Source organism: Thermobia domestica, chromosome 4 (genome assembly GCF_964235325.1).
Source record: "Thermobia domestica chromosome 4, izTheDome1.hap1.1, whole genome shotgun sequence".
Classification (NCBI taxonomy): Eukaryota; Metazoa; Arthropoda; class Insecta; order Zygentoma; family Lepismatidae; genus Thermobia; species Thermobia domestica.
In genome coordinates this window covers 13,546,000-13,563,079 of record NC_137457.1, presented here as the reverse complement: position 1 = coordinate 13,563,079, position 17,080 = coordinate 13,546,000, and the positions used below count along the sequence as shown (strand labels likewise).

The following is a 17,080-nucleotide window of genomic DNA, read 5'->3' as shown; positions in this document are numbered from 1 at the left end:
ACTTCTTTCCAGGCTTTCTGCTTTTCGACCTTGTCTTTATATGAGTCTGTAGTCTTGTCCCATAGACAAGATCTCATTTCCACTAATTCAATGAAATTCGAAACATCGTACTGAAACACTTTAGTCATTGTCACTCGATGAACGATGAAATGAATTGTCACTGAAGCAAGACTTCAGTGCACTGCAGAAAACAATCCACTAAAGCAAAAAACTACTTCAAGCGGAAATAAGTAACATATAGCGACACTCACGCAGAAAGTATGGCACTCCAGAATAGTTTCATGTAAATGATAAACGTCAGTTTAATCCACCCCCTATCAAATGGACCTACTTCTGTCCTTGATCCCCTGTGGGCTTGCATAGTTACATACAGATAGACGAATTGAGTACATTCCTGGAATCGAACGGAGGAAACGGAAATAAATTGTAATTTTCTTTAGCATAGGAGGATTTTTTCCAGGAAAGATTTTGTTCTAGATAGGCCTACATATGTAGTATGTCCGATATAACATTCATAGATAACGTTTTGCAATGCATCTTGCATCTTGTAAAACAAAAACATAGGCAATTTCGGCTGTAGCCTGTTGTGTTGATTAAATCAAATCATACTGTTATACAAGATATTCTTCTTTATGCATTCCTTTCCCTCTTTCAACAAACACCCCTCCCCCTTCCAAATTACGTACTATGATCTTGCAGGAGCCAAGAAAGACAATCCACACAGAAGGAAAATGCTTAGGAGAAACCTAATCCCTATCAATGATTGATGGAAGGAGTCTTGCAAACTATTATTTTTCTATATTTTCCCTCGGGGGAGACTAAACAGAAGATTAAAAAAAAAAGATTATTTGCTCTTTGTGTGTGTGGATGTGTGCGCACGAGGTATATGGCCTTCTTTTTGTTTCTTTCTCTTTTTTTCACTTTTGTTGCCATAATTTTTACATGTATTTAAATTTCTCAAAATTGAAACAGGCTGAGATCAAGCTATTTAAAATAATAATAATAACAATAATAAAGTTCTGGAAAGGCAACATTGCGGCTGCCTATTCACTCAGTATACAATCGTTCTATGGAACAAATAGCAGACAAGACAGAGTACATATTTTTATTATGATCTATAAGGTAAAACAGTATGCAACCATAAGAATAGAAATTTTCTTGTTCTGTTTGTACATTTTCATTTCTTTCTGTAGTTGTGTTGTAGTTTTTATTTACTTTAATTTTATTTACAACGTTTGTTATGCTTGGGAATGCCTACTTCTACGATTATGATGGATATTTATACCGTACATACTGGGTTGCATAATAAACAGGATAAGCACTGGACAACTATCCTAGATTCATAATTTCTTCGTATCTCCATTTTGTTCATTTCCGCCATGTTGATTTTTTAAAAATTATGACTTCATATATGCTAAGACATATTCTCTATCAAAACGAATCCAACGACCCTGTTTAAATCGTTTAAGTGAGTTTCAGCTGTAGAAGATAACAAATTAATATACATACATACATGTGTGAAACTCACTTTCCGCGTTGCCGTGGTTGGATAATTCAAACAAGATCCAAATTTCCCTTGCTGAGAATTTATGTAAATAGCAAGCCATTATATTTGTGGTACCTCACAGCCATTTTTATTATTTCATTCTTCATTATATATTCATATGATGTGAAAAAAGAAAACAACAAAAAACCTGAAGTAAACAAAAAATCCAAATACAGGAAAAGAAACAAGAATACACAACGCCTTGCCACTCACTCACTGTAGCTAGATTGAAGAAACCTATCAACAAGCCGGCTCCGTCTTTGCCGGCTGCGTGTGCATCTACGCATAATAAAACATTGCCACCGACAAAACCGGACTGATAGCCGGCACCAACATGTCGGCGGCTAGTCCGGCTGCATTTGCCGGAGCCGGGAGTTCCACCGGCTTTTTTGCCGGGTCGGAAAGCGTGTGCCAGCTACCATTTGATTACATTGCCGCCGACTCCATCGCCGGCATTGTCGGAACCGGATCCGGCATTGCCGGGGACGTGTGCAAACGCTGTTAGCGTTACCAGTTAAGCCTAACGACATATAATTTTTTCCACATATATGACATCCCATTAAAACCAATCATTGTCAAAATGTACGCGAATGTATACTTTTATAGAATCTATAATTCCATGTAAAAGATTATATAAACAAAACCATATTTATAAAATATAGAACCATAAACAAATACTGAATACATCATAGGAAGAACTATATAATTTGAATCTAAACAATCCACATAATACACTATTCTTTTTTCTTCTTTTAAACATCTTTACACTTGTGCTATGTGCAGGTATTTATTACGGCACTTACATCCCAACAATAGTCCACAATGCTGGGGGCCAATAGAACATGATCAGTGGGGACGGCGCGGTATATCTTAGCCCTAAAAACACCGAAGTATTTTTGGGTTACATGGAACACCAACGGGGGGAACTTTGAGGCCCACAGCATAAAGGTCATTATTTTTCACGAAAAAAATTTTATCTTGTCTGAAATGAGCTTGGGATGTCTAAGACATCATATATATCTTTATTCTCTGTTATTACTAGGTTTCTAAGTACATTGTTGCCAACTATATGTGTTTAATTGTTTAAGTTACCATTTTTTATTTATGTTAGTATGACCTATTTATTTTATTTGCGTACCTATTTAGTTGCGTATGACCTATTGAGTTTGCGTACAAAAACTATCAAACATATCAATAGCAACTTAATACAGTGTAGTATGTGTACAAAGGCTGTTTCTAAAAGCATTGTGGTGGTTGTGCAGCAAAGTGGGGTAGAATGGGAGAGAGTGGGATATACTTCAGTATTCCAATGAATTCAGGATTAATCTTTTATAATTCCATCCTGGTTATCCTTAGAACGTCGAAATTCTTTCAAATTTTGTTTTCCCGAAAAGATAGACAGTGTGAGGGACGCTCATTGCACACTATAGGGGAGCTCATCAGATAAGCAGTGTTGCCAACTCAACATGATTTACTGGGGGCACGGTGGCTCAGTGGTAGAGCGTTCACGTCCGGTTCTTGGAGTCCCTGGTTTGATCCCAGCCCGCGCTATGTAGAGTTTGGGTGGACAAACACCGTGCTCCTGGGTTTTCTCGGGGTTCTCCCACTCCCTCCCACTTTCTTCATTCCACCATTTCATTCATTTCTCATCATCACGGTCTCCTTTAGCCTAACCCGCTTAAGCGTGGAACGTAAAACTTAAAGATCTCATTTCATTTTTTCAACACGAGTTACAATTTTTCTAGTAGCACAACGTCAGGTTTTTGCACCTATGGAGTGAACATGTAAAATGTAAGCAAACAAGCTACGACTAATGTTCATTTCATTTGTAAACTAACACCACTACAACATCATGAATATTACAAGGGATTCATTGCAAGAAACGTATCGCTGCTTTTTTTTTCATTTCTTTTATCAAATAAAATTTTCAAATCACTGTTTTTCGCATAGAAATCTGACAGGGTTATTTCCACATTGCTATATTCAAGCTCAATACCTTCTATGTCAGATTCATTTAAAAAGTCCTTTAAGTTCTTTCCCAATTGAACTTTGGCGAAAAGCACGATTTACCATTGTTCCAAAGCTGCTACAAATTCCCACATACATTCAGTGACAGAATAACAAACTGACAATATCCTATAAAATATGCGTTTTCAATCAGTGTTGCAGGCTGCTATTCGTAGATTCTATGATTAAAAATACTTGAAAACACCAGAGGTGCGGCAGGATAGTTCTTTCCAATCACTATTGAAACTTGATTCTCTCTCTTTCTCTCTCTCTCTCTATATTCTCTCTCTCTCTCTCTCTCTCTCTCTCTCTATATATATATATATATATATATATATATATATATATGTGTGTGTGTGTGTGTGTGTGTGATGATAATATAAAGTAACATATTTAGGTGTTAGCAGGTTTCAAGCAATAAACTAATAGAAAACAAAATATTTAGGTGCCAAAAAATAATCAGAAAAAATGTATAGGCTTATACTAAAATTTTCTCAATTGCAGTTGGCAACACTGCACCACAATAATGGGTCAGAGTGCCCCTGTACGTTGTAATACCAAAATTGCTGCAAAGGATATAAAATAAATAGCCAAAACACTGGAATATAGCAGTTACCATATGCGGTGAATAGCCCCTTAGTACTACCAAGAGGGGGGGCTCTGAGGCCCACAGTACTTTCTTTATTTATAAAAAGAAAAAACAAAATACTAAAAACTAAGCAAGTATGTTTTATGATGAATGGGGTCAAACTTAACAATATCTTTTTCTTAAAAGATTTTTTGAGCAATTAGGAATGTTACAAAATGTTAAAAAAAAAAAGTTGTGGGCCTGGGAGCCCCCTCTTCCCCTTTGGTGTTCCTAGCGTTAAGATGAACACCCGTCAAAAATGGTCGCATACAAAACTTACATCCTTATGTGCCTGAAAATGTCAAATATAATCTGACAAACACTATGAGCAATTCCGTAATAGATTAAAGAATGGTTTATAATAAAACAAACTGCAATGAAGTGTATTTCGGAAGTTAGCAAAAATAATTACCCTTTTATGGTAAACAATAAGTTAATTGTATAGATAGGGACACTTCATCTTGAAGTATGCTTCTTGAATTCACTATTCGATAGAATATGAAAACTAGTAAAAACTAAATCTTGAAGAACTTGCACTATTTTGACATCCTATGGTTATATAATTGTGATTACAAACTGCTAAACTAGTCATAAATCCAGGGCGTGGCTCACTGAACCAGATCCTGTTTCGTGGTTTCATTGTTTATAAATTATCATAACTAATTGTGTTATTACTACATACCGGATTTCGGTTTAAAAGAACATTTGTGGTTTGCATATCTTTCAGGAAGAAGTAATGTTTCATTAGCAAATGTAGCAATTGATCAAAATTAAATAATGTCAAAAATAGTATACTTTGCTTGCTGGAACCTATTTTTAGTAGAAGACCCAACTAGGGATGGCCACAAAGTTCCGGTTCCGGACCTGGATCTGAAAACCCGGTTCCAGATCCGGATCTTAGGAACCGGTTCCAGATCTGGATCTGAAAACCCGGTTCCAGAACCGGATCTTAGGAACCGGTTCCAGACCTGGATCCGAAAGCCCCCAAAGACCCGCAAAGGAGGCACAAATTTCACCTTCAAAACACTGCAAAAAGGACCTGCGCTTGTGCCCTCCCCGCCCAGACTCGCTTGTGCCCCCAGAAAAAAAAATGGGCCATCAGTGCTTTTTTGTATTTTGTTTTTATTTTGGTCCACCAGTTGGAGCCAAATGAGTTGGCCAGTTTGCCTGTTTAATCATTGAGTTTGCGAGTTACCCAGTTTATTTAGCCAAATGAGACAAGCGGCCGCCGCCTGGGCGCCTGCCTGTCGCTTTTACCATTTCATCTAGCACATTGTTCACAGCCTTCCAGCAGCTCGGGTTTAGGGTAGGGATCGTTACAAAGTTTAGGTTCCAGAACCGGATCTTGAGAACCGGTTCCAGACCTGTATCCGAAGAACCGGTTCTTCTCTCATAATTTCCCCATATGTACTTCCACCTGAAATTTTATATTTAGGCATATTTGATCATTTATTTGAGGCCACGCTGAATCAGTGGGATCAGTGGTAGAGCGTTCACCTCTTTTGTGTGGGGTTCATGGTTCCATCCCAGCTCGTGCTAAGTGAACTCTTTGGTGGACGAACACTATGTGTGTGAATTTCTTTCTGCCACTTTATTCATTCCATTATTCCATTCATTTTTCACCATCACAGCCCCTTAAACCTAGCCGGCATAATCATGGGACGTAAGACTGATTTCGTTTATATTTAGAGTTCAGTTGACCTTTTTCACAAGAGTGTTCAATATTTGCCCACGGGGTGCCAGCTGACCATTTCTTCCTTAGTTCGAGACGAGCTTGTATCGTGGCACTCTCATTACAGTGCATATCCTAAGCGGGAAAACGAGCATTGAAACTATACGCCACATGTATAGTATATCACGAACCTCTCATCATAGTAGAAAGATAAAACTCAACGTATGGACTCCTCATTACAAATGTGTGACCATGTGTTCCACCGTTTTCGAAACTTCCGCCTCTAACAGAGAAAGAACGCAAATGCTACAATATTTTAGTTTCCCATACTGTATTTATAAACTGGCTAAAGCGAGGAAACGTTTTAACTGTTTAAAATGAGTCTTGAACATTCTTTGCAGTTGGATTCACTTGGATCTTTATCATTTCACTTTAATTGGAATGATATCCTATTTAAGTATTTCACAAATAATATTAAGTATTTCACAAATTTATTTATTTAGAATAGATTTAAGTATTTCACAAATTTAGAATATTTCACAAATTTCACAAATTTAGAAATTTCACAAATTTAGAATATTTCACAAATTTAGAGTATTTCACAAATTTAGAATAGAAATAAGTATTTCACAAATTTAGAATAGATTTAAGTATTTCACAAATAATATTTTCACAAACGTATACTTCTCATTGAACGAGCGGGAATTGTGTACTTTGTTTTATGTATTTTTAGGGTATATTTAAGGGTTTTCTGAGCCGATATTACAAACCTAAAAGAACAAAGTGTGAAGCTAAATGTCTGAAGATTAATTATGGGTCACAATGATTCAGCGAGAGATCTAGATTTGTAACTTTGATCTATTTTGTGGTTTACGAGTAAATTGCTCCATACATTATTTTGGATTATTTGCGAAACTTCACGGTTCACAAACCAATTATCTTCCTTGAAGCTTATGAGCAAAGACTGATGGGGCGATTGATTGGGAGTTTGTCATCCCTTTTAGAACCGAGGCTATATGAGACATGAAACTACAGCGTAACTTGCTATCCCGAAACAAATATGCCCCCATCATGAATCAATCTCCTGGTGGGATTGATTCCGTAAAATGTTACACTTCTTTTCAATCTCACATGAGTATTCCGAAATAGAGTGTAAATTTCCAGGATACATACTGTCTTACTACTCGGTAAGACCACTAGTTTATTAATCATATTCTGATTAAATAGTGGACACGATTTCTTTTTTTTTTTAACATGCTGAAAGACATAAAAATAAGAATAGAATATATTGACATTTTTCTTTCTTCTTCTCTTTATGTTTTCACACACAGATCAGTATCCCATTGATCAAAATTGTGTTTTTTTAAGTATCATCACTTAACAGTTGAAAAAGAGACAGGCATTTCGAAGTATGCCTATGGTAACACTGCTTTGGTGTTTTGCCCTATTCAAAATGTGGTTGCTTGCTAGTGCACTTAAAATAATCCACGGTTGTAATTTTTTTCTCGAAAAGGAAAATATGCGATTAAATTTCTTTATATAATTAGTAACTTGTTTCATTACGAAAATAAAACTAACAACATGTGCGTTTACATTTTCGTGCTAGAATGTAATTTTGGGCAACATCTATTCTAAGGGAACCAGAATCGTGTTCAAAAAATCTTCAATGTACTATTCATCGGTGAAATATCCCTCAATGCACTAGAGGTTACGAACGGTTACGATTCCAATGGCACCCCGTACCATAACACAATAACTTCGATGTGGCAATGCAAGAGACGGGAGTCGCGATGCGTAGTGCCACGGCAGCGCCTAAAACGGTGTGTTCATCATGATGCTACAAAGAGAAGTAGGATTTACCAGAAGAGAGATTCTCTGCCATTCATCTTTCCTTGTAGTGCGTTCACGACACTACTGTAGTATCCTATTTATGACAAGTAATCAGCAGAAGCCGCAACAATGGAGGTCATGCAAATATGATCCTATCTACCGGATGACACAAAACTATTCTGGGGGCAACGAAAGTTATACAAGAGCCTCCAGTTCTCGCGCTTTTGTGGCTATCCGATCGTCAATCTCATATGCACAAGACGTCGATCCTCGTGTCCATGGTATGATGCAGTAGTATAGATCCGGTGTGTTTCCTTGTAGATCCTTGTGTGTGTTCCTGCCATTAATTTTTAAATAAAGTAATGATAATCCTCATTAATACAACTGTTTAGATTAAATATAGGTATGTCATTTGAAGTTAAGAGAATGTATCCGTAATACTAAAATTTGGTTACACAATAAATATATCATAAATATGAAATACATAAATAAGTAAATCGAAGTATTGTATCAATCAGAAAACATTATTCTAACTGTGACAAGCAGGAATCAAATCACCGCATATCCATAAGCTTACCGATAAAGTACTGGCCTTCCTACCGATTATGTGCTCTAGTATTTAAAGATTAACTTCTACACCTGACTTGATTGAAAATTTGTGAGACTATGGTAGTTAACTAAAGATAATATAGATTTCATGTTTGCACTTGTGTTTAAGATGTGAACAAACTTTATATCTCACAAATTTAACCTACTTTCAAGTGACACTATATTGCCCTTGACGGAATTAAGTATCCAAGACTGATAAATATCATCAAGATATCCAGCTTTTGCACTTAAAAACATATTAGGAAACATTCAAAACAATTAAGCTGAATGTGTTCTGGTACAAGGTAATATGCAGTTAGTGGACTAAGTAAATATATCTATTTGGAGACGGTTCATGTTGATATTACATTAGTAATAATTGTTTCAACTACAATAGCTCGATAGTACTATTGGCGGATATTGTTCTTTTATTTTATTCGTTTACTTCAGTACACTTAAAATTAAACATAATAATTATTTGTGTAAATACAAAATAATACCATTCAATTTGGACATTGTGACTAATATTATATAACAAATTTATTAAAGAAAGCAAGACATAATACATATTATAGTCAAAATAATAAAATAAATTCTGCTTATTCTGTTTCATTATAAACTTCTGTATATTACTTTAAGAAAAGTTTCCGAAAGATACTCATTTCGTGCACTAAGTAGTTCTTAAGTAAAATATTATTTTTTCAGTGCTAAGACAAAATGTTTCAATTAGATAGATGTTCCATATATGATTAACAATTTTGTTGTCTGATAAGTAAAGACAATACTTTTTGTATTTCATTCATGTTCACCAACACCTACGACTCTGAAAAGAGAGAGAATAAGTTTATTATCACATAATAATCTGAGAAAGTACATGGTGTACACTAAGCATATTCTTATAGAAGAATTTGTTTCTTTACCTGTCTTTGCAAACAGGCGAAGGGAATCTAAAGTTAAACTTAATTATTCATGTAACGTATTCTAGTGATATATATTCAATTGATTATATATATATATATATAGGGCCGGATTTAGGGGGTGCAAATATGCACGTGCTACCCCCTCCCCTTCGTTGGAAATATACACTACAGAAGTGAGAAGCTAACAGTGAGTTTTACAAAATTAAGAGTTTAAGTCAATTTTCTGAAGGTTGAAGGAAAAGAATTCATCGAGAGCAGACACATAGCATTTCCAAAGGAATTCCTCGTTCACATCACAAATGTCTAAAGGTATTTAAAGAACTCAAATTTAATTCAAATGTGCTGGTAGTTATTGGTGCACCCCCTCAGAGAATCCTGGATCCGGCCCTGTATATATATTTAAAATATTTATTTTTTCATTATGATAAAGTTCTTAGGTAAATAATTCCAATGCAGAGAATTATTTAGTTCTATATCGATATTCTAAGAGGTAAATGCTGTTTTGCAACGAAAACAACTGGAAATTAGTTCGAAAATTATGTGTTAATTGTTATTGCTGTAATTGTAATTGTAACTGAAAATTAACTGCTTGAAATTGTCACAATAATTGAAAGTGAAATGTAACAAAGTGGCAGTTTTCGGAAATCTGTTTAAATTTAGTTTTGCTTAAATCTAAATATCTTTAAGGACAACATCACGTTAAAATACTAGTTTTTTTTTTTTAAATCCTAGATATATATAAAACTACATGAACTGACATAAAATATAGGGACACTTCCGGTTGACATGGAAAATTGTAAGTTGGAATGATTGTAGTTTTCCAGGACTAACTCACAGGAAAATTGCCAAAGTGAATATTTTTTATTCTTAGGGCATCTAAAGGAGGCATTAAAAAATTCCTCATGTTATTTAAATGGGCCTTTTATGAGGCATATTTTAGGTACTTGGAATAGTAATAAAAACTTGAAATTTGGTATACTTGTACGTTTTCGATATCGTTACCTAAGAAAATCATTAAAAATAAAAATTTCCAACTTTAGAGTGGTTTTATGGGGAACTGAAAAATCTTCTCCACGTTATTAATATAAGGCACATTTTACACACCAAAATTATTGGGCACTTCCTGTAGAGCTACAATATTAAAATTTACATGGCTGTAGCTTTTCGGGATTAAGTGACAGGAAAATTGATAAAAGTGAATACTTTTTAAGTTTGAGGGGATCTAAAGAGGCGATGAAGAAATTTCCCATGTAATTTAAATGGGCCGTTTTTTTTTTTTTTTTTTTTTGAACTTATAATCTCATATTTTAGGTGCTTGGAATTGGAATAGAAACTTAAACTTCGGTATGCTTATTACGTTTTCGTTAGCGTTAACTAAGTAAATTGCCAGAAATAAAAAAAAATCAACTGTAGTGTGGTTTCATGGGTAAATGAAAAATCTTTTCCATGTTATTTATATGGGGCATCTTCTACACCTCAAAATGTTTAGGCACTTCCAGCAGGATTAGAATGATGAAATTTTACTTGATTGTAGCTCTCCGGGACTAGCGTAAGGAAAATTGACAAAAGTGAATATTTTTAGTTTTTAAGGGGTCTTAAGGGGAATGAAGAAATTCCTGTGTTATTTAAAAGGGTGTTTTCTTGGAATACAAAATTCAATGTTATAGATAGTTGAAATAGAAAAAGAATCTTGAAATTTGGTACAATTGTAAGCTTAAGAGGTGCGAGGCTGTAGGCCGAGTAAACGCGGGAGTTAGGGGGCGAAGCCCCCACCTCGACCAAATTCAGGAAGTGTAATTGAAGAGCAAATGTACGAATTTAACTCGTGTTGCAAAGGCTGATACATAAAAGATGCGAGACCGTAGGCCGAGCAATGCGGGGGTCTGGGGGCGGAGCCCCCAGCTAGAAGAAAGTATGAAATATGTTCTTCAGTGTTAAGTCAATTAACCACTAACACATTCTTCATCCTCCTTACAGCAGCTATTACGGTATTCTTTCAAACACAATTATCTTGCATACTCTGACACAAATTAAAGACCAACAACAAAAAGTATATTATTTAATACACTACAGTTTTAAATGATACACGTTAATGTTATCGGTTTCCAAATTACTGCATACAATAGACTCCGAGTATCCGGCTAGTGACTATCCCGCCTCTGTACTATCTGGCCTAGTTTTCTTTTAGGGTAATTAAATGAGAAAGGCAAGGCGTTGCATTGGCAACATTCCAAGGCATTGGAAGTGGGCGTCTGCTACGATTCTCCTATGCGTCGTGTGCAAAATACAAGTTGTGACAGGAAAAGAGCAGTTTTCTGCTCCTTGTTTATTGTTTCATCAGTGTGTAACGGACATCAATACAGTAGGCTTGCCGTTGTTCCTGATTATAACTGTATAGTACATACAGTACTGCGTTCGTAAATATTTCTTGGGGGCTTAATGAGTTCATATTATACTTTATGAGTTTATAGGACTCCGGCCTATCCAGTTTTTTTTTTTTTTTTTTTTTTTTTTGTTACCCTTGTAACTTGTAACTAAAAGTAATAAAATATATGTTTCAGCGTCTTGAAAATTACATTTGTAAGAGGGAAGGAGGGTCAATTTTTATAGTATTAAAATTTCCCACTTGTTATGAGATTTGGGCAGAAAACTCCTTTCCTTTAAGTCTGGGTTCGTCCAGTTAAGCAAGTGAGAGTACAAAGTGGATGATTAATTAGGTTCTTTTAATTATTTTAACATGTTGACGTAGTTTAATTTCTTAAAATGTGTTTTCATTCACATTCTTTTGTAAACATTATTAATTTGCTATAATTATTAAACACAGACTAACCCCCACTTGGGGAACCAAAAGTTTGTTCTGGGGGTTAAGCCATCATTTGCCGTCCGACATAACCTTTGATTTTAACTTCACGTAAATTAAGGCTCAGGTCTCAAAAATGTAGCATAACTGAAATATATTATTATTATTATTATTATTATTATTATTATTATTATTATTATTATTATTATTATTATTATTAGTAGTAGTAGTAGTAGTAGTAGTAGTAGTAGTAGTAGTAGTAGTAGTAGTAGTGGTAGTAGTAGTAGTAGTAGTTAATTCCAACGGTAACTGGTATGTTAGTAAGACTAAAACTATTGTTAATAATGGTAACGAGTAAAGAGTAGTTAATTACGAGTATGACAACTATTTACTACGGAAAGAGTTGAATATGATAAATACATGTGTAATTTAATTTACTTCAAATCAGCACAAAGAAAGCACAATTTATGGTGTATGTAACTAAAACGCAACATTATGTTACTAATACGAGGTCAGAGCTGCGGGAATAGAAAAAAACGGACATTATGAAAGATCTAGGAATCACATTTGATAGGTTGTTAATATTTTGTCACCACACAATTGCTATCATGCAAACATGAAGAAAGAACAATAGGCTTTATTTATTTATTTTTATTTCAGGACGATTTATGCATATTACTTGCACGAACTAAGCTAGAATCTGGTTCTGTTCTGAAGTATATCTAAAACTTTGACTAACAGGCTGACAGTATTCTTGCCACGGACGCGATTGTAGCGCCATAAGAGATTTTTAGGTCCAGTGCTGTTTAGAACATGTGCCACAAAATGATTTTTAGGTCTTATGCCGTTTAGGACTAGTACCGTTTAGGACTTGTAGCGCGAAATTATTTTTAGGTCTTGTGACGTTTAGGACTTGTACTGTTTAGGACTAGTGCCCCGTCCCCATGTGAAATCCTGGCGTTTTCTGATTCAATTCTGAGTTCAAAAATGATGAAACTTTGACGTTTACTTAAATGATCATGTGCGGAGGAAAGCATTTGAAAATTTAAATTTAGAAAAGTATATTATGAATCACAGAGTCATAATTGAAATAAGTTTAAATGCAATTTTGTATGTTGGAAATGTTAAAAATCATTATCAAGAGAGTAATAGCCAAAGATATTTGCAATTTTGTAAAATATCAACATTTTTTGTCTAGAATGCGAATTCATGACGTCTTCAATTGTAAATTTAAATTTTCATCAATTCTACTTTAGCTTTGCTAGAATAAATCTTCATTGTAAATGTTTCTAATGTACCGCCAAAACGTTGGAGATCATTTCCGTACAATTTACATAAGTTTCGTATTTTACCTCTGTTTAATGAATCATATATTTTCCTCCAGATACTAATTACATAAAAAGCAATGCAGTGTGCAAAAGCGTAAAATATAACAACTTACGTTTCTCCAATATTTCTTCCTTTAATATTGGCAATATTTCTTGATATTTTGCTAAGGATTATTGCCTTTTCTTGTGAGATCTGTAATAAAATGTAAGTTTTCAAAATGAAATAAATTGTGTCTTTTTAGAGTCAAATCTTATGACATATTCATTTTGACTATTATAGAAGTAAGTCAGTGTCGAAAACGAATATTATTTACAAAATTCAAATGTATTGAAAAGTCCTTTACAAATATGACTGAAATTAATACGACTTTCAGTTATCACTGGGTAAAATTAAATTGAGCTTACACTTTTAAACAATTTTATACTAAAGGGCTTTGCTCTATGCTTGTATATCACTTATTTTTTACACTTGTACTTTTCAGATACTTTAAAATGGTTTAGAGGTATTGAAAGTATGACATTTTTGTTCCTAATGTAGAATTCATAGATGCAGCAGCTCCAACTAAACGCTTCTGTTTTCAACAGAACTCAGTAAGCATTTCACTTGAGATCAATGCGTGTAATTATAATACAATTTTCAAACTACTATTATTGAGAAAGAACATTTATATCACTAATATTATTTATTCAAAGCTTGTATTCAGTGATCTTTGTACAGTACTGTCACAATTCACTTAACTTTTCAATCTTGCTTACATAAATACGAACTCGTTCTTAAATTATGTCTTCACTTGAAGGACACTATTCGGCTCTATCAAAAGTTATCATACTTCCTATGATTTGTATGTATTGAGGAAGTTGGTAAAGCAACAATTTAAAAGCCTTTAAATATATTTTACGAGGGGGGGCCCAAAGAAACCGTATTGAACGAGCGCTACCGTTCCTAGGCGTAGTAGAGAGTTCTCCTGCTAGGTGAGTCTAGTAGAGACCTTCCCAGATCAGTTGGCCAAGCGGCGTCTGCGTAGGAGGTTAAGGTTTGATCGTATTATTGTTTTTTTCGGCTGTTCTCGTTTGTCGCCTGCGAAATCGTTAGGGCAGATTCAAAGGAACAAGGAGTGTGTTGCTTCCTACTTGGAAACTTGGAAACGAAAACTTACCAAATGCTTCAACAGGCTTTCAAGAAGGATACTATGAGCTGCACACAATTTTTTGAGTGGTTTGGGCGCTTTAAGTGTGATGAGATGAGTGTTGAAGATTATGGTCGTTCTGGGTGCTCTTCATTATTTCGAAACGACGAAAACATCGAACAAATCTGTCCAAAATCAGCGATGATCTTCGTTTCATGTTCGATGATATTTCAAAACAGGCAGGAGTGAGTTGGAGGTCTTGCCAGCGTGAGGTTTTGCAAATGAGACATGTTGCCACTAAGTTTGTTTCTCGCCTGCTCAACAGGATCAAGTCATTCGTCTGAATTTAGCCAGGACTTGAAAAATCAGATTGAAAGTGATCCAAACTTTTTGACCAACATGATGACATTTTCCGAGAATTAAACAAAATCTAAAAGGAAAATGTTTTGGTGGTGTAGAGGCTGTAAAAAGAACTTTGCAGAGCGCATTGGACGATATAAAAGTTCCAGAGTTCCAGAGGTGCTTCAAACAGTGGGAAAGAAGATAGGAGAAATGAATCGCATTTAATGGAGAGTACTTTGAAGGAGACTGAAAGAATTTTGTAAAAAATGTAATAAATATTTTTTTTAAAACAAAAGGCCGGTTTCGTTTTGGTCCTTCCTCGTATATCAAACATGGAACATAATGTTTTGGACAGAAGTAGCCAGACAGAGGCTTATTTAAGACGTTCTTAGTATGAGTTCATATGATATTTGTAATTGTGAATATAATCTCTAGAACTACAGGCTAATTGTACGTAATTAGTTCGTGGATGGAAACAATTGCCGTAACTATCAAAGTTTGGTCATACAAGAAGCACAATGATGATCACATTCGCACGATTGTAAAGAAAAGTAATACTGCATTTTTGTGGGATATAATTAATTGATTGTGTATAAAGTGTGTGCTCTCGATGGTCAGTTGCTTTGTCTCAACTTTTCCAAGAAAAATAAAATAAGAAAAATCTCAAAGTTGTAGCATATTTGAGCGAATGAAGTATTATTCTCGTGCACACGATTATGTAAAAGAACACTTTTGAGACTAGTACTTAAAGATTCTAAATATTTGCTACAATGATTTCTGATGTCTAGATTATTTCAAACACTTATTTACAGTTTGTGATTAATACATCGCGTTTGGTTAATTCTAATCACTATGTATCAAATAAAACTTACTTAAAAATATTTCGATCAGCCACATGCTCTTTTGTATAGCTTATTCGTGTTAATGTGCTATTTTTGTTATTTTTTGATCTTTTGTAGTCACTCGAATTAAACAGTAAACACCATATGATTTTACTCTAAAAAATATAAAGTTCTTGGGCTTAAAGATATGAGTACAAATGATCGAAATAATATTTACTACAAGGAATAATGAGTACTAAATATATTCATGTTAATCATAATAATCGCAATAGCAACTTTCTATTAAATGAACGGCATATAATTTGCAATATTTTTGCTAATCTGTGACAGCTTTATATGCTTCCATAAATTATCAAAACGTGTAACATTTTAGCTTCAAATTTGTATCATTTTAAGATTAATTTTTCTACAATTTCATAATTTGCATAATGGATCATTAATTAGGTAGTGATAACGATAGTACTTAAAGAAACGTCAAAATTGTCACTTGTAATAATTTTATTTCTATTCACGTTAAGCGATGTTTTTCGAAGGACGAGACCAACTTTTAAATTTGAAGAAGGTATTGATTATAATATACTATATTAAATACACTAATTAAAGAAAGGAAATATTACTTAAACTACACTGCATTTTTCACAATATTATCTGAATAAGAATAGTTACCTTTCAAGTTAAATTCTTGGACCACATAATGATATTCTTGTCCGCCTGCAAAAGTAAAATGGTTTTTTGATGAAAATATAGTTTGTACTGATTGGCGTTATCATCACTTCTCGTACTTCTATATTTTGTTATCAAATATAATAGATTATTTTGTCACTTTGTTTTGAATTTCAGCATTAGAACCTAAGTGATATACCTGTATCATTCAAATAAATATATAAATACGCAACAACCCAGTATGTTTACTCTAATTCAAATGCTTGTTTTTGTTATTAATATTGCAAGGTTTTTAATAGTATCTCTACTTGGTATTTTTGTAATATTTGTATATATGAAGAAGGGATTAAAGCAAAATGGCTCAGTGGTAAAGCTCTCACATGTGGTGCTTGGGGTCTGTGCATTGGGTTTTGTGATGGAGAAACACTATGTGAGTAGATTTATTCCAGTTCCTCTCGTTTTCTTGTCACTTAGTAGCACTAATAATTGGTAGAAGGTCGTATTACAAAATATTAATCTTGCACGTCCACGATAATTTGCATACAGAAAGATAGAGTAATTTCGGATTACCTGTTCTTAATGAATATATAAATAAACTTATTGAAAAGGGAGTGGTTCGTGAGGTATTTGTTTTTCTTATTTGTCCCCGTACTTCCCTGTAAAAAATAAAGATGGGAATGATTGATAGTTGTCTAAATTGATGTTAATAAAAAAGTTACGTAATAGCTATTCTTCATTTCATGTTGACGCCTCTTTTGGTGACATTTGGAATGGGTCCATTTACGGA

General features: G+C 34.3%; 1 protein-coding gene across 1 annotated transcript in view; it reads right to left on the bottom strand.

The window, feature by feature from the left end:
• Window positions 1-8,766: 8,766 nt before the first annotated feature.
• LOC145683249 (uncharacterized) overlaps window positions 8,767-17,080 on the bottom strand; it is a 117,054-nt gene continuing 108,740 nt past the window's right edge. The window contains exons 11-13 of the mRNA XM_081754620.1: window positions 16,297-16,341; window positions 13,433-13,512; window positions 8,767-9,094 (exon numbers count right to left, since the gene is read on the bottom strand). Of these exons, the coding sequence (XP_081610746.1) occupies window positions 13,484-13,512; window positions 16,297-16,341 (74 nt within the window). The 3' untranslated portion in view covers window positions 8,767-9,094; window positions 13,433-13,483. The remainder of the gene's footprint in view (window positions 9,095-13,432; window positions 13,513-16,296; window positions 16,342-17,080) is intronic.